This window comes from Echinops telfairi, unplaced genomic scaffold, assembly GCF_000313985.2.
Source record: "Echinops telfairi isolate 266 unplaced genomic scaffold, ASM31398v2 ScPeMD7_2;HRSCAF=8, whole genome shotgun sequence".
NCBI lineage: Eukaryota > Metazoa > Chordata > Mammalia > Afrosoricida > Tenrecidae > Echinops > Echinops telfairi.
In genome coordinates, this window is record NW_022103898.1 from 18,648,276 (window position 1) to 18,662,793 (window position 14,518).

At 51.8% G+C, this 14,518-nt stretch overlaps 1 protein-coding gene across 1 annotated transcript in view; it reads left to right on the top strand.

Moving 5' to 3' along the window:
- Positions 1-14,518, top strand: part of RTCB (RNA 2',3'-cyclic phosphate and 5'-OH ligase) — a 20,162-nt gene continuing 5,644 nt past the window's right edge. The window contains exons 1-8 of the mRNA XM_045291151.1: positions 1-170; positions 5,724-5,802; positions 7,341-7,408; positions 8,623-8,722; positions 10,605-10,761; positions 12,345-12,501; positions 14,138-14,340; positions 14,468-14,480. Of these exons, the coding sequence (XP_045147086.1) occupies positions 78-170; positions 5,724-5,802; positions 7,341-7,408; positions 8,623-8,722; positions 10,605-10,761; positions 12,345-12,501; positions 14,138-14,340; positions 14,468-14,480 (870 nt within the window). The 5' untranslated portion in view covers positions 1-77. The remainder of the gene's footprint in view (positions 171-5,723; positions 5,803-7,340; positions 7,409-8,622; positions 8,723-10,604; positions 10,762-12,344; positions 12,502-14,137; positions 14,341-14,467; positions 14,481-14,518) is intronic.

Here is a 14,518-nt window from a genome sequence, read left to right on the forward strand (position 1 = left end):
CGCGCGGCTGGGTAAAGCGCGGCCCCGGCCCGTTCTTGAAAGCGGACGCGGCAGCCTCTGCCGGTGTAGCCGCCGCCATGAGTCGCAACTACAACGATGAGCTGCAGTTCTTGGAAAAAGTCAACAAGAACTGCTGGAGGATCAAGAAGGGTTTCGTGCCTAACATGCAGGTGAGCCGCGACGGGGCACCTGGGAGCGGGACTTCCGGGCCCCGGGGCGCCTCCTTCCCCGGCAGCGCCGGGCCTCCTCCCGCCTGCTCCGCGTCTCCGGTAGCCGGGGGGCTGCCACGGCCTCCGCCCCGACCCTTCGCGCCCCGGGGCAGCTCGGACCTAGAGGGGGGAGCCCATCGGGAGGTGGCCGGAGCTGCCGCGTCCATGTGGACTCATGGGCGCCCGGAGGCGGCTCCTCAGTCCGCGCCTCCTCAGGAGGTGCTCCTGGGGCCGAGCGCCCTGCGGGACCCGGCCCTCCGAGTCCTGCGGTTCTTCGAGGCTGTTGTGTGACTCAGGTGTTTAACAAACCCGCTCCAGGTTGGTTTTCAGTGCAAGCCTTTTCCTCACAGCCGCTTAGGAGGGCCGGTGGAATATGTCCATCGGTATACATGCCTTTGAATTCCGGCGTTGGTAAAGAGTTTTGAAAGTACCAAACCGAAACTAAACCCACTGCGGTGGAGTTGGTGCCGCACTCCTCGAGACCCTGTAGGACAGGGTAGAACCGCCCTGGTGGGTTTTGGAGACAAAGTAACTCATTAAAGGAGTAGAGAGCCCTGTCTTTCCTCACAGAGCCGCGGGTGGTACCAAACTCTCGACCTTGTGGATAGAAGCTCAACGTGGGACTCACTACGCCACCTGGGCGCCTTACCAAAAGTACCGTGGACCGCCAAAAGCACTAATCTGCCTTGGGCAAAAAGACAGCCAGAACGCTCCTTCAGGAGAGGCAAGGGTGGAGAGAGAGACTCCATTGCCGTTCTTTGCACATGCTGTCAGGGGAGGCCAGCTCCTGGGGTAGGACGTCATGCTTGGTAAAGTGGAGAAGCCGAGGAAAGGAGGAAGACCCTCCACAAACTGGATTCACACAGTGGCTGCAAAGATAGGTGTGAACGTGACAACTGTGAGGGTGACACAGGGCCGGAGGAGCCGCGTGAAAGGAGGAAGGCCCTCCACAAACTGGATTCACACGGTGGCTGCAAAGATAGGTGTGAACGTGACAACCGTGAGGGTGACACAGGGCCAGGCAGTGTTTCCGTTGTACAAAGGGTCGCTGTTGGAACCAACACAACAGCCCGTACCAGCAACAGCACTGCTCTAGGGTCACGCTTAGAGGTGGAAGGGACACGTGGCAGTGGGTTCAGTCCTTTATGAGAACGTGAAGCATGCAGTGAAATGACTCGTTCTTTCCAACATAATTTTCATCTGTACACTGTTTCCCTTTGTTCCCTAAAAACCTCCCCTTGCCATATTTGTGCTCACTTCTGCTTCAGCAATGTCCCCTGTCTCTAAAGAACCAGCTCACTCGGCACCTGCAAAACCTGCCCCAGCTCCGAGGCCTGGGACTACCTCCTCAGATTCTCAGATCATAGAACTCTGCCCTGTCGCGTTTCCAAGGCTGTGAATCCTTATGGAAATAGACGGCCACGCCTTTCTTCTCTTTTAAAAATAACTTTATTGGGGGCTTATACAGCTCTTAGCACCATGCATCCGTTCATTGTGTCAAGCACATTTGAACATTTGTTGCCATCATCATTTTCAAAACATTTTCTTTCTACCTGAGCCCTTAGTATCTGCTCCTCTTTTTCCCCTCCCTCCCTCATGAACCCTTGATAATTTACAAAATTATCATAATTTTTTCATGTCTAACACTGACTGATGTCTCCCTTCACCCACTTTTCTGTTGTCTGTCCCCCTGGGAGGGGGTTATATGTAGAGATCGGTTCCCCCTTTCTCTCCCCACCTTACCCTTACTGATACTCGCACTATTAGCGCTGGGGGATTTATCTGTCCTGGATTCCCAGTGTTTCCAGCTCTTATCTGTACCCGTGTACATGCTCTGATCTAGCCGGATTTGTAAGGTAGAATTGGGGTCATGCTAGTGGGGGGGTGAGAGGGGCCATGTACCTGAGTCAAGGCCTAATGTCCATCTGCTACCTTAAAACTTAACATATAGTTACATGTAAATAGATCTATTTCCATATCTTTATATGTAAATATATTTGCATAATGCCCTTTGCCTCCTAGTTTTTTCCGTTACTTCATTTACTTTCCTCGTGACCCACTATCATGTTCGGCCTTCATTCGGGTTTCAGTAATTCCTCTCAGTTTCATTGTCCTTAATCAAGCCCTACCAGGCATCCACTACGCCCTCCTCACCATCAAATTTAGATCACTTGTTCCTTTGTCCCTGGGTTTGTTAACAGCTGCATTCTTTCCTCAGCCTCCCCCTTTCCCTGTGGCCCCCCCTGAACCGGTCCCATTTTTTTCCCTCTGGATTGTTTATCCCTCCTATCTTATTTAGATAGACATGCAGAGGCAATAATAAACGCAAAAATAAGACAGCAAAACAACAGCAAAAAAAGCCTATAAATAGTTCCAGGTCTGTTTGTTGACCTTTAGGAGTATTTTCCGGTTGAGTCTGGTGAGGTACCACGCCCTGGCCTCAAAGTCTATTTCTGCTATTAGCCGGGGAACTTCACTACTTTGCCCCCCTTGCTGCTCTGTTGCACGCCCTTAGCATTTCACCTCATTGTGGTGGGGTTAGATGGGGCACAGTTCCCGCACTGTGCCTCCATTCACCCCTTTCTTCTGCGGAACACATGGTGGATTTGACCCACTAGCCTTTCCTTTAGCTGCTGAGTACTGCCAGTTACCACTGTGCCATCCGGGCACCTTGACCCGTAATAAAACCCAAAGAACCAAACCCACTGCCATCAAGTGGATTCTGACACATAGTGACCTTATCTAGGGTATCTGAGGCTATAATCATTACAGAGTGATAGCCTCAACTTTCTCTTTTAGGAGCAGCTGGTGCATTTGAACCTCTAGCCATGCAATTAGCAGTCCAATGCTTGCCCAATAGTGCCACCAGGGCTCCTTTTCTGAACCATAGTCAAGTCCTTAGTAAATGCTTGAAAGAATTGGTGTATTTGAATTGTGCTGGAGAAGAATTTTGAAAGTACCATGAACTGTTAAAAGGACAAACTGGTCTGTGTTGGAAGAAGTAGGACCAGATTGTTCCTTAGAGGCAAGAATGACAAGACTTAACATACTGTGGACATATTGTCAGGAGAGACCAGTCCCTGGAGAAGGACATCGTGCTTTGTAAAAAAGAAGGCCCTCAGGGAGATGGATTGACACAAGGAGTGGCTGCATCAATGCGCTCTGAGCTCTGGCATGGGAACAGTTGTGAGGCTGGCCCAGAATGGTGCAGTGTTTTGTTCTGTTGTGCCTGAGGTCTCAATAGGTCAGAGCCAGCTCGATGGCACCTAACAGCAACCAACGCTTGGTGAATCCATGGGACCCTAAGAACGTGTATGAGACAGCTTCCGTCAATGGGTATTGTTATTCATGCAGTAATGATGACGAGTAAGAGTTACAAGAAATAAATATGCTTGTCTAAATGATTGTGTGTGAAATCTTCCGTTCTCTGTTACTTCCTATGTGCTCTGCTGAAAATACCTTGATTGTTGCGAGTGTTATGTAATTACACCTCGCACTGCCTTTTTGTGCCTTCTCCAAGCTTCTTTACCATCTCGACTGAGGTAGGTGAGAGCACATGTTCGATTTTTTCAAGATCATTGCTTCCGTGCGTGTAGATCGGTTAGGCACGTCGGCTATTCAGACCGACCGCCCACTTTACGCTGCGTGAGAGAGATGAGGCCCCTGCTCCTCCGGGAAAGGTGAAGGTTGCTATGAGTCAGAACGACCCAAAGGAAATGGGTATGGACGTCGGTTTGTAAATCAGCTTAAGACAATAAAATGTGATCCTTTGGTTTAAAGACAAGAAATATACTAAGGCCCAGTGACTTCATTTCTGCATTTAGAATTTGAGTTGTATGCTTCTGTGTTTTCAAAACCCATTACTAGTGTGGGAGGGGGGACACTGAGCACTCGCCTCGTGAGAGTAGTCCTCGTCTGTATCGCAAAGAAAAGGCCTTATCTGAGCGTAAAACGACTTTTGAAGGTGGCAGAGTACATTTGAAAGGACTACACACATTTTGGTGCCTCTAATGTTAGACTTGTGTCTGGTTCTATTGGACCTACTGATTCCATCAGTGGCGCAAATACATTCCCCTATCAGCTCTAGTTTGTGAGGTAGAGAACATAGGCTGTATACCACATGCTCTGCTTGCCCATAAAAAAATCAAGACATGTTAATGTAGTCTTAGGCTGATATAGAAGTTCACACTGACCTTATTTAAAGTAGTTTGGGTGGTACTTAATATTTAAGTCAACTTATACTTCAGGTGGTGTCCTTTGGTCCAAAGATGTATTTGAATAGTGAAAAGTACATGAACTTGGAATTCTTCCCAAGTATCACTTCACCTCTGTTCAGAAGAAACTGAATAGCAGGCCGTTCCCATTTATTATCTTAAAAAGTGGCCAGAAATAAGAGCTGGTGTCCCTGAAAGGAGGCCTGGGGGCAGAGCGGGTTATGTGTGTGGCAGCTCACCAGTCTCAGCTGTGGGAACCCTCTGGCTGCTCCGCAAGAGAAAGATGCGGCCTCGGGCCCCGGAGAGGTTTGCAGCCACAGACACCCACAGGAGAGGTGCCACTCTGCCCTTTGGGTCTCTGAGTCGTAATCGACCGGTGGGGAGTTTGCTTCAGTAAAAAGAGATCAAATGCTCTGAAACCCCAGATGGTTCAGTCAGAATCCAAACTCAATTATTGAAAGTAAATGTTCTGGGCTTGTTATAAGAGGGCCCCAACTGTGTTCTGAAATGTGGACTGCATAATTTGAAGAAGAAAAATTGAAATATTCAAAAGATTTATGAATGTTGCTATGAATTCTTACATTTTTGACACTCTGTAAATTGCCCTTATGCCTTGCATATATGTGCTTTTAAATTTTTCTTTCTTGTTTCCACTTCTCAAGCTGTGTTCTGGCTCTGCAGTATCCAGCTTGTCCTCTCTGTATGTTCTACAGCCTCCCGTAGCAAAAAGAAAAACCCACTGCTGTCTAGTCTATTCTAACTCATAGTGACCCTTTACGACAGGAGAACTGCCCCTTCAGTCTTCCAAACCTTTAAATCTGCTCAAGGCTGCAGACTGGTGGCATAGACGCACTGGCCCTTTTGATTGGCATCACAATACATATCCAACTAGCCACCCTGGGTCCATAGACAGCTTTCCTTGGAAGTCTCTTAATTCCTTATCAAATATTCCTACCTTTCTTGTCTTGACCCTCTAATTTCTGAGTCTGAATTCTCATTTAAAGCTGTAATGATAAGTAAATTAGTGGAAGTCCAGGCGAGCGCCCTAGCGAGAGCTGCTGTGGTCTCCAGCGTGGTGTTGAGTCGGCACTCCAGGAGCGGCCTCCAAGCCAGCTCCACGGAGAAGAGCTGCTGCTGTCGGACTGGGAGCGTAGTGGCGTTGATTCTAGGAGGTGGTTGGCACCGTTGGCCACTAGAACGAGCAAAGCAGAAGAAAAGGAAAGTCCCGCCTGCGTGTGTGTGCTCTGTGCAGTGCCTCTGTTACATCACGTGCATCTGCTTTTCTTCCGTTCGGGACCAGGTGGAAGGCGTTTTCTACGTGAATGACTCTTTGGAGAAATTAATGTTTGAGGAGTTACGGAATTCCTGCCGAGGTGGAGGTAGGTACTTTAGAATTTCACGTGTGGTGCAAGCGCCATCTTCACTGGGCGCTGATAAAGTAGTGATTCACTGGTCAGTTTTAAACCTTGTCAAGGAGTAATCGGTCACAACTTAGAGCGAGACACCAAAGCTGTCCCTCATGTGGCCTCTTGGCCTGTGAAGGGATTTGGAGCTGAGTGGTTGTGTCTCAGCTGACCACCTTCAACAGTAGTGACAAGAGCTCCTGTTTATTGAGAACTTTCTATGTGCTGGGCACGCTACTAAACGCTTCTACATGCAAAACCTCCTGCTGTCTACCATATTGCTGTGCAAGTAGCACATACATTGTGTGCTGGGGGGTTTGTTTTGTTTTGCAAAGCCTGTGCACACCCACCTACATTAACTACCTATGCACATCGGTCTGAAAAATATGATGCCCCCAAGAGGAAGAAGCCAAGACTCAGGCAAAATAATTGAATTTGCCCAAACAAGCAACTTTGTGGTGTCAAAACCAGAATTCTGATCCAGGAGTGACTGGCCAACTTCAGTGTTTTTAACCAGTTCCTGTTATTGTCGTTGCTGGTTGCCATCAAGGCAAGTCTGACTCCTGCAGAACAGACGCGCACTCCGTGGCCTTTCAGAGCTGTGAACCTCTGAAAGCAAATTGCCAGGCCTGTCTTCTGAGGCACCTCTGGTGGTCTCGAACCCGCCACCCTTTGAGCAGCAGTTGAGCACTTGACCATTTGTGCTACCCAGTGACTTCCCCCAGTTCACCAATCTCCCTGCACTGGCTCATCTCATCCTCCTAACAGGGCAGCAGGGCGCTGTTGAGATAGGTGCGTGTGTCAGGTGCTCCTGTACCTAGGGCTTTGCGTGTGGTGTGCGCTCGAGTCAGTTCCGACTCATAGTGACCCTGTGGGACAGAGTGGACCTGCCCGTGGTCTCCACGGCTGTCGTCTCTACCAAAGCAGACCCCACATTCTCCCGCAGCCCGACTGGTGAGTTCAGATCGTAAGCCGAGTGCCTCACCACTGTGCCACCAGAGTGCTGTCTAATGCGGCCATAGAGACCATCCAGCTTTAACCCTCTTTTAGGCCAACACAAAATACTGGGTAAGCAAGGCCCCTCTCCCTGGCTCTCGAGTGACCCAGCTACGGAGTGACAGAGCTGAGACTGGAACCCAAATCCCCTGGGCCGGCCGGCGTCTTTCCTCCCTCTGGCCTCACTTGTGGCCAAACTGGCACTCACAGCTGTCCACATTTGCACTGCTGAATGCTGTTCCCTACTGGCGACAGTGGTGTCAGACTGCACATCACCCAGGAAAATCTGGCCGCTTTCCTCGTGTATGCTCGGCGGCTGGCTGCCTTTGCCACCTTCCCTGTGCACCCAATGCCACCTTCAGGACGCTCCTCTCCCACGTCCACCAAACCTTTTTGGCTTTATTGGTGTAACAGCCCACACCATTCCCACGCACGGAACATGCTTTCAGGTTGTGTGAATATTACACCCGGTGCTGAAAATCAGATGTGTCTCTTACGTATTGTCTTCTTATCTCCAGGGGTGGGTGGCTTCCTGCCAGCCATGAAACAGATCGGCAACGTGGCAGCCCTGCCCGGGATTGTTCACGTGAGTCAGCGTCCAGAGCGAGCTTTGCTCAGGGCTGTTTCCTCATCCTTGAGGGTTTGTTGCTTAGATGGTGACTTTTGAACTCTCAGAGCAACCACATGCTTCGGGTTATGGTCGTATCCCGGGTTCCAGTGCCTTCTGGTCTTCCTTGCCGCCGGCTTTCAAGTGCTTTTTGTGCTTCTCTGCCCCTTTGCCATGCCATGCGTCACTGTCCCTGGATCAGCCTCACGGTGCCCACAGTCCAGAGAGGGTCGGAACAGAATGGAGCAGTGTTGGCCTGGCTGGAGGGAGGGAGGAGGGCAGCACAGGGAATCTCCAGGCCTGCTGGAAAAGGAGAGTGGGAAGGGGGGGGGGAGGCAGAGCACAAAGTCAGTGTCCACCTTCGACCACTAGAGGTCACAGTTAGAAATGAAGCGATCTGTTCCCTAGTTTTGTTTTGTTTTAGGTCTTTAGACTGGTTACTTTGCTGTTCACTTGGGAAAATTAAACAGAGAAACCTTGGACATGTTAGGAATCACACATGTCCAACTGTGTCCATATCTTTTCCATGTTTGACTTGCATGCTTCCTGGATCAAAATCCATTTTCAGGCTCCAGATGTGGAACGTGTATATACAGTTCGTAGCTTAAGATCAGAGGGAGTTCTTTGTCTGATTGGGTAAACACAAACCAAAACCTAACTCACTGACCTGCAGTCCGTGCCAACTCATAGCAGCCCTGTAGGACAGGCTAGAACTGCCCCTGTGCATGTCTGAGACTAACTCTTAACAAGAGTAGGAAGTCTCATCTCCCTCCCGTGGAGCAGCTTGTGGTTTTGAACTGCTGACTTTGTGATTAGCAGACCAAACACATAGCTCACTGTGCCACCAGGGCTCCTGCATTAACTCAAGGACCGATATACGTCACTTATTTCTCACTTAAGAACCCAGTGTGATCACTATTTATCAGTGTCTTCTGGTCATCTATAAAATGTAAGATTTTACAGCTAGTATGTGGTCCTCTTGTGGTATGTTATTCTGAAGTTTTTCTGTTTGTGGCTCTTTAGTTAATGTTAATGTTCAGACTACAGGAAGGACTTCCCCATATGCCAATAGGTATTACGCAATGCTGGTGTCCTGTTTGGGGGAGGGGCCAGCCTGTGGCCACCGTGAAAATCACCATCCGGTCGACCAGTGCCAGTCCATGCACGTTGTTTCATCTCCTGTTCTCTTTCAGCGTTCTATTGGTCTTCCGGATGTCCACTCCGGTTACGGGTTTGCTATTGGGAACATGGCAGCCTTTGACATGGACAACCCTGAGGCAGTGGTTTCGCCAGGTACGTTGGCTGTGCACGTGGCTTCTCTGTGAGTCGTATGTCTGAGACAGCACACTGCTTCCCACTCTCTGCACTCTCCATCCATCATGGTCTGTCCGTGATTGTCCTTTCACTTACTGAGGGCATTGGCCATGATCTCGGGCGGCAGTAGCACAAGAAGCGTGTGTTCACAGAATGTCTGTTGAGCTCCCACTAGGTGCCTGGCACCTTGCAAACCTCGGGCTCCAAATCCGGTTGAGACCCTTTTCTGGCACATCACGGACCTTGTGGCTCCGTTGCCTCAGGGCCCGTGGGGGCTTGTAGGCTACCTCCCGGCGTTCTTGTGAGGACTGGTTCCAGTCAGGCTCAGGACAGGTACCTTTAGACTTTGCTCTCAGCATCACGGATCAGCTTGAATCCTATACACCATTTTTGCTGGGGGTGGGGGGTGCGAGCGGCTCCCTGGAACATTCCACACCAGAATTGAGACCTCTGCTTTTAAGAAGCTTGAATTGAAAGGGAAAGTTGAAACAACTGTTGCGAGTTCTGTTCTGCCTCTGCCAGTCCTCAGTCATTTCAGCCCTCTTCTTGGCTGGGGATCACTAGGAGCGCCTGTGAGCTATAAAGAGAGCTGTCTTGACTGCACTGCAGAGCTAGCACTGCGGTGAGAATGGGGAGGAGAGGACCAGAGCGGCACCGGCTTGCTGTCCCTCCTTACCCACTGCCCTCGAGGCAGTCTCGACTCGGCAGCCCTAGGGCAGAGTCCAGGTGCTCTTCGGGCTTCGAGACTGCATCTGTAAGGAGCCAGGCAACCTCAGCGCTCCCCTGCTATGTGGCTGGTGGGTTTGAACTGCCTACCTTAGGGTGAGCAGCCCAAGGCTTAGTCTACTGAGCCACCACAGCTCCCGAGCCCAGCATCTGGTCCAGTTTTTTCTTGAAGTAATGGTGGATTTTCATCAGTTAATGACCTTGACACACTGACCTCGAGTGTATGCGTGTGGTCCTGTGTACACTTGGATTACAGTGCAATACAAGGTGCTGGTTAAGAAAAAGTACTGGTGGTTGCTATCAAGTCCACTTTGTTCATAGTGACCTCGTGCGACAGTGAGTCCTGCCACATAGGGATTTCTAGGCTGTCATGTTTACAGGAGCTGACCACTAAGTCTGTCTTCCCCAGAGCCTCTGGTTAGGCTCAAACTGAACCATTGAGTAAGCAGTCAAGTGCTTAAAGTGTTGGTCCACCAGGGCTCCTTTAATAAAAAACTGCCAAACTCTAAAAACCATGAGTTTGCATTGACGCCATCGGAGCCCCAGTGGTGCTGTTGGGAGAGTGTTGAGCTGCTAACTGCAAAGTCTGCAGTTCAAACCCACTAGCCTCCCCTCAGGGAAAATGATGAGCCTGTCTGCTCCTATAAAAGTCTACAGCCTCAGAAACTCACCCTATACAGAGTCACTGTGAATCGGAATCTACTCGATGATCGTGGGTTTGGTTTGGGGTCTTGGTTGCCTGGGGGGCAATCGACAGCCTTACCCACATAAATTGGAAAGCTGCAAGCTGAAATGACGATGGTTTAAGCATGCGACTAAAACTTATATGATGGCTATTTGCGAGCAAACAGTACTGAAGGGAAAGGTACAATAGAGGGTGTCAGCAAAACCTAGAGGTGGTGTTTTGGACAGACCTGGAGAATGTGTAATTCTTGCCAAGAGTGGTCCAGGGAAGAGCCCGTGCTGATCACCTTTCTCCTGAGCTCATCACCGCCCCCTGGCTATTCAGCTGCCATTAGTATGTGTCTTGCTCTGGAGCCATCAGACCGCCGCAGCAGAGAACCACTGGGGCCCTGGAGACTTGACTCAAAGGGCTGGCTGTCTTGAAACCCACGCCCGTCTCCCTGTGCCGCAGGTGGTGTCGGGTTCGATATCAACTGTGGGGTCCGCCTGCTGAGAACCAACCTGGATGAGAGTGACGTGCAGCCTGTGAAGGAGCAGCTGGCCCAGGCCATGTTTGACCACATCCCCGTCGGCGTGGGGTCCAAAGGGGTCATCCCGATGAATGCCAAGTAAGGGCATAGGGGATGGTGGCTGAATGGACATCCCGGAGGACACTCGGAGGTGGTGGGGTCTTCGTCATCCTCCAGGAAGTGGGAGCAAATTGTTGCGTGAGCAGCCAGGACCCGCTGTGTGTGAGCCACTTAACATTGTGGTCTGACGGCCACTGGCATGGCGCTTCCTTGGCAGGCTCCACCCCTCCATTACTCGAGTGTCACAACCAGACTACCAGGTCCCATGTTTCCGTGCACGTGAGAAGATTATGCTGTCTTAATGTGTGCAGTAGCATTGAACAAGTGGGAAACACTGTGAGATCGGCCACAGGAATGGACGCAGGCGTGAAGCGAGCACACGCACTCGTGGCAATGGCACCAGTAGACTTGCTCACCCCTTCCCTTTGTTAGAGTGCTCTCTCTGTGAAGCACCGCAGAGCAGGTCTGTGTGGACCCTGCCCTGTTTCATATAGACCCAGCCCTAACATGCCTGCTTTACAAGGAATTCCTTCAAACCAAAGAGCCTACTGCCTTTGTGTCGGTCAGCCGGGTATTTATCCAGAACCTTCCTTTTGGGACGACAGAGGGCACTCCTCAGCTTGCTTTGTGCCTTGATTGTCCCCCTCTTGAGTTCCCCTGCTTTCTAAGGTCGAGAATCAAGCCTGAGACCACAGGGTGCCTCCGGTCCCTCCGGGGGCCTGCACAGCTGTGCTGCCCCAGAGTCCTGAGTGTGGGCTATCATCCAAGTGCTGTCCACCGCACCCCTCCCCTGGCGGCCCGCCTGTGTCCCAGTGGGGCGGTGCTGCAGAGGGTTCCCAGTGGCCGGTTGTCAGCAAGAGGCTGCCAGGCCTTTCTTTCCAGGTGTTACTACCTCAGTGCGTGTCCCCCACTCCCCCCCCCCCAATAGAGGTAACATGGGTGCTCTCAGAAAGCGCTTGTTCTCGGTTTTCTGGAGATGCTGATGAACACAAGGGGTGCATGAAGAGACACTGACAGCGTCTCAGACCCTTGATCTTCAGGCCCATGGGGTTCCCAGAAGTCTGAATCGACCTGGCCACAGTGCGTTTGCGCTGGGCCGCACGCAGCACCCACGCATGTTCAGCTTCCCCATGCAGGCGCCCTTGGGTCAGGGTGAGACCGCCAGACACCCTGGTGTGTCAGCAGACTGTGAGGTTTCATAAGTGGAGGAACTGCAGTGGCACTCATGGTAGCTCCCAATAACTGAGGTGATTCTAGATCCCCTTTGGCTACTTGTTAACCCCTCACAGGACTCAGGAGCAGAGAGGCCACAGTAATGTAAAAAATGCTTTGAAGCGTACGAGAGTGTAAATGTCAGGCAGAGTTACAGTTCCCTCTGGTACAGCATTTACCATTTCAGGTGACAGTTATTTAGGCTTCAGCTCCCTCAGCGAGCTCCTGAAGGGCATAAATTGTTTGTGAGCCGGCTTCCCTCAGCGAATAGCGAGAGCACACCCACTCTGGCCCAGAGGGACCACCACTCACTCAGCCCGCATAGTCTTGTGCTCGCCTTTAGAGGTGTGCTCGCACTGAGTCGTAACCTCCTCTGCTGTGGGATGACTGACCCTTTTTCCTAACCTCAGAGACTTGGAGGAGGCCTTGGAGATGGGTGTGGACTGGTCCTTGAGAGAAGGCTACGCCTGGGCCGAAGACAAGGAGCACTGTGAGGAGTATGGAAGGATGCTACAGGCCGACCCCAACAAGGTCTCCGCGAGGGCCAAGAAAAGAGGTCTTCCTCAGGTGACTCCTGGGGGCATGGGATGGTGGGGGGTGGCGCCTGACCTCCCGTGACTTCACGGGAGCAGGGGGGCCTCAGCCCGAGGCCGGCCTGTGAGGTGGACGGCAGGCAGACCGCCACCCTCAGAGCTTCCCGGCCGGTTCTCCCAGGACCCCCCTGCTGCATGCAGACGTTCCTTGTTCTCCGTGGCCGCCCAGCGCTCACAGACAGTGCTCAGCAGTCCTCGGGTTTATTGGTGATTCCGGGAGAGAGAGCAGGCTTTGGACTCCATGAAGAGTTAGTCTCCAGAGCCCATGGGGCAGTTCTGCCCTGTCTTTTAGGGGCCCCAAGGAGTTGGCATCAACCCGATGGTTGTGAGTTTGGGTTTTGGGGGTGGGGGGAGGCAGGGTTCTGTATTAGGTGACAGTTCACGACCTGCCAGGCTTCGGCTACAGGTCTTCAGATCAGAGTGCCTCTCACCATGTCCACAGGCTGCAGGCCTCTCAGCCACCCGACCCTGGGCCTTGGTCCTGCTTGGACAGTGTCACAGGGTCCTTTTAGTGATGCCGATAGGTGTTCCAAATCACTCCCTGGAATGTAAAGCTTCTACCCAAAGCACTGGCTCTAGGCTGTGAGGCAACAAGCCTGGCTCCTCGGTGCCAGGAGGCACCCCACACCCCAAGGCAGCCTCCCGCCCAGAGGCCCTCAGCCTCACGCGCTCTGGGCCAGAAGGCCACTGCCCTTCCCTGCCCTGGTGTGTCTGCACAGGAGTCCACTTCTAGTGTGTCTCTCTCATGGCACAGAGGGCCCCCTTCCTGCTTCTGCAGTCTTCAAGAAGGCAAAACTGACCCCACCCCCACGTTAGAGCTCCATGCAGCCCATTTGCATAAGCCCACCTGTCATTTGGTGGAAATAATAGACTGGCCAGAAAGGCCGCATGAGGTCATTCACTACACTGCCAGGAGGGACATGGAGAGTTTAGAACTTAGTGTTTGTTGAGGGAGCAAATGCTGTTTTCCATGTAGTGAGCCCATGGCCCGGCTTCCTGGTGTCAGACAGAACCCAGCAGGCTGGGGCCGTCAGGGAAAGGGCCACTGAACTCGGTGTGAGGCACCTTGCAATGGGTGGGGCTGTGTCTCACATGCGGGTTTTTACCACAGTAAACGCAGGAATAAGTGCATGTGTGCGTGTGTGTGAGACAGAGTGAGTGTGTTTGTTTCCATTCTTATTCTAAAAAGTTGTCAGGTCCGTAGAAGAATTTGTAGAATTACAGGATATGAGTTTGAAGTGGACAGGTAGAAAAATAGGATATGATAAAAGGTTGCAACTTATGGAAAAATTGCATATGTGCACACTGGGACAGTATATAAATTTGGCCCCAAAAGTCCTGACCTCCAGGTTTTCAGGAAACCGTGTCCTGGGTGGTGTCCGTGAGAGCAGAAAGTGCCGGGTGTTTGACGTGTAAGCTCATTGTCCACACTCTCTGGGATCTTGGCCGGCTCTGCCTCTCTGCATCCAGTGTCTGCACTGGAGTAGTCAGCTGGCCGCAGGCTTTTGTTGTGGTCGGCTTGGTTTCACAGCTCTTTGCTTTTAAAGGGAATTCTCCCTCCTTCACTTGGCACGGTAGCCGTTGTACCAGTGATGTTGTTACATTTGCAGTTGGGGACGCTGGGGGCAGGCAACCATTACGCAGAAATCCAGGTCGTGGATGAGATCTTCAATGAGTATGCTGCCAAGAAAATGGGCATCGACCACAAGGGACAGGTGTGCGTGATGATCCACAGCGGAAGCCGAGGCCTGGGCCACCAGGTCGCCACAGGTGCGTGCCGGACTCATGATTTCACGTGGCGTTGTCGGGGACGGTGAAGGGAGGGCGTCCATGTCACGCCTGAGTCCAGGCCAGGACCAGTGCTTGTTGATGCTCCTGGGTGCTGGGGACCCAATGCAGGATGCTGCATTGTGGAACTTGTGCTGTGGACGTTCCTTCAGCAAGGACCAGTGGGTGCCTGCTCAGAGGACACTGCTGTGGGCCTCACCCAC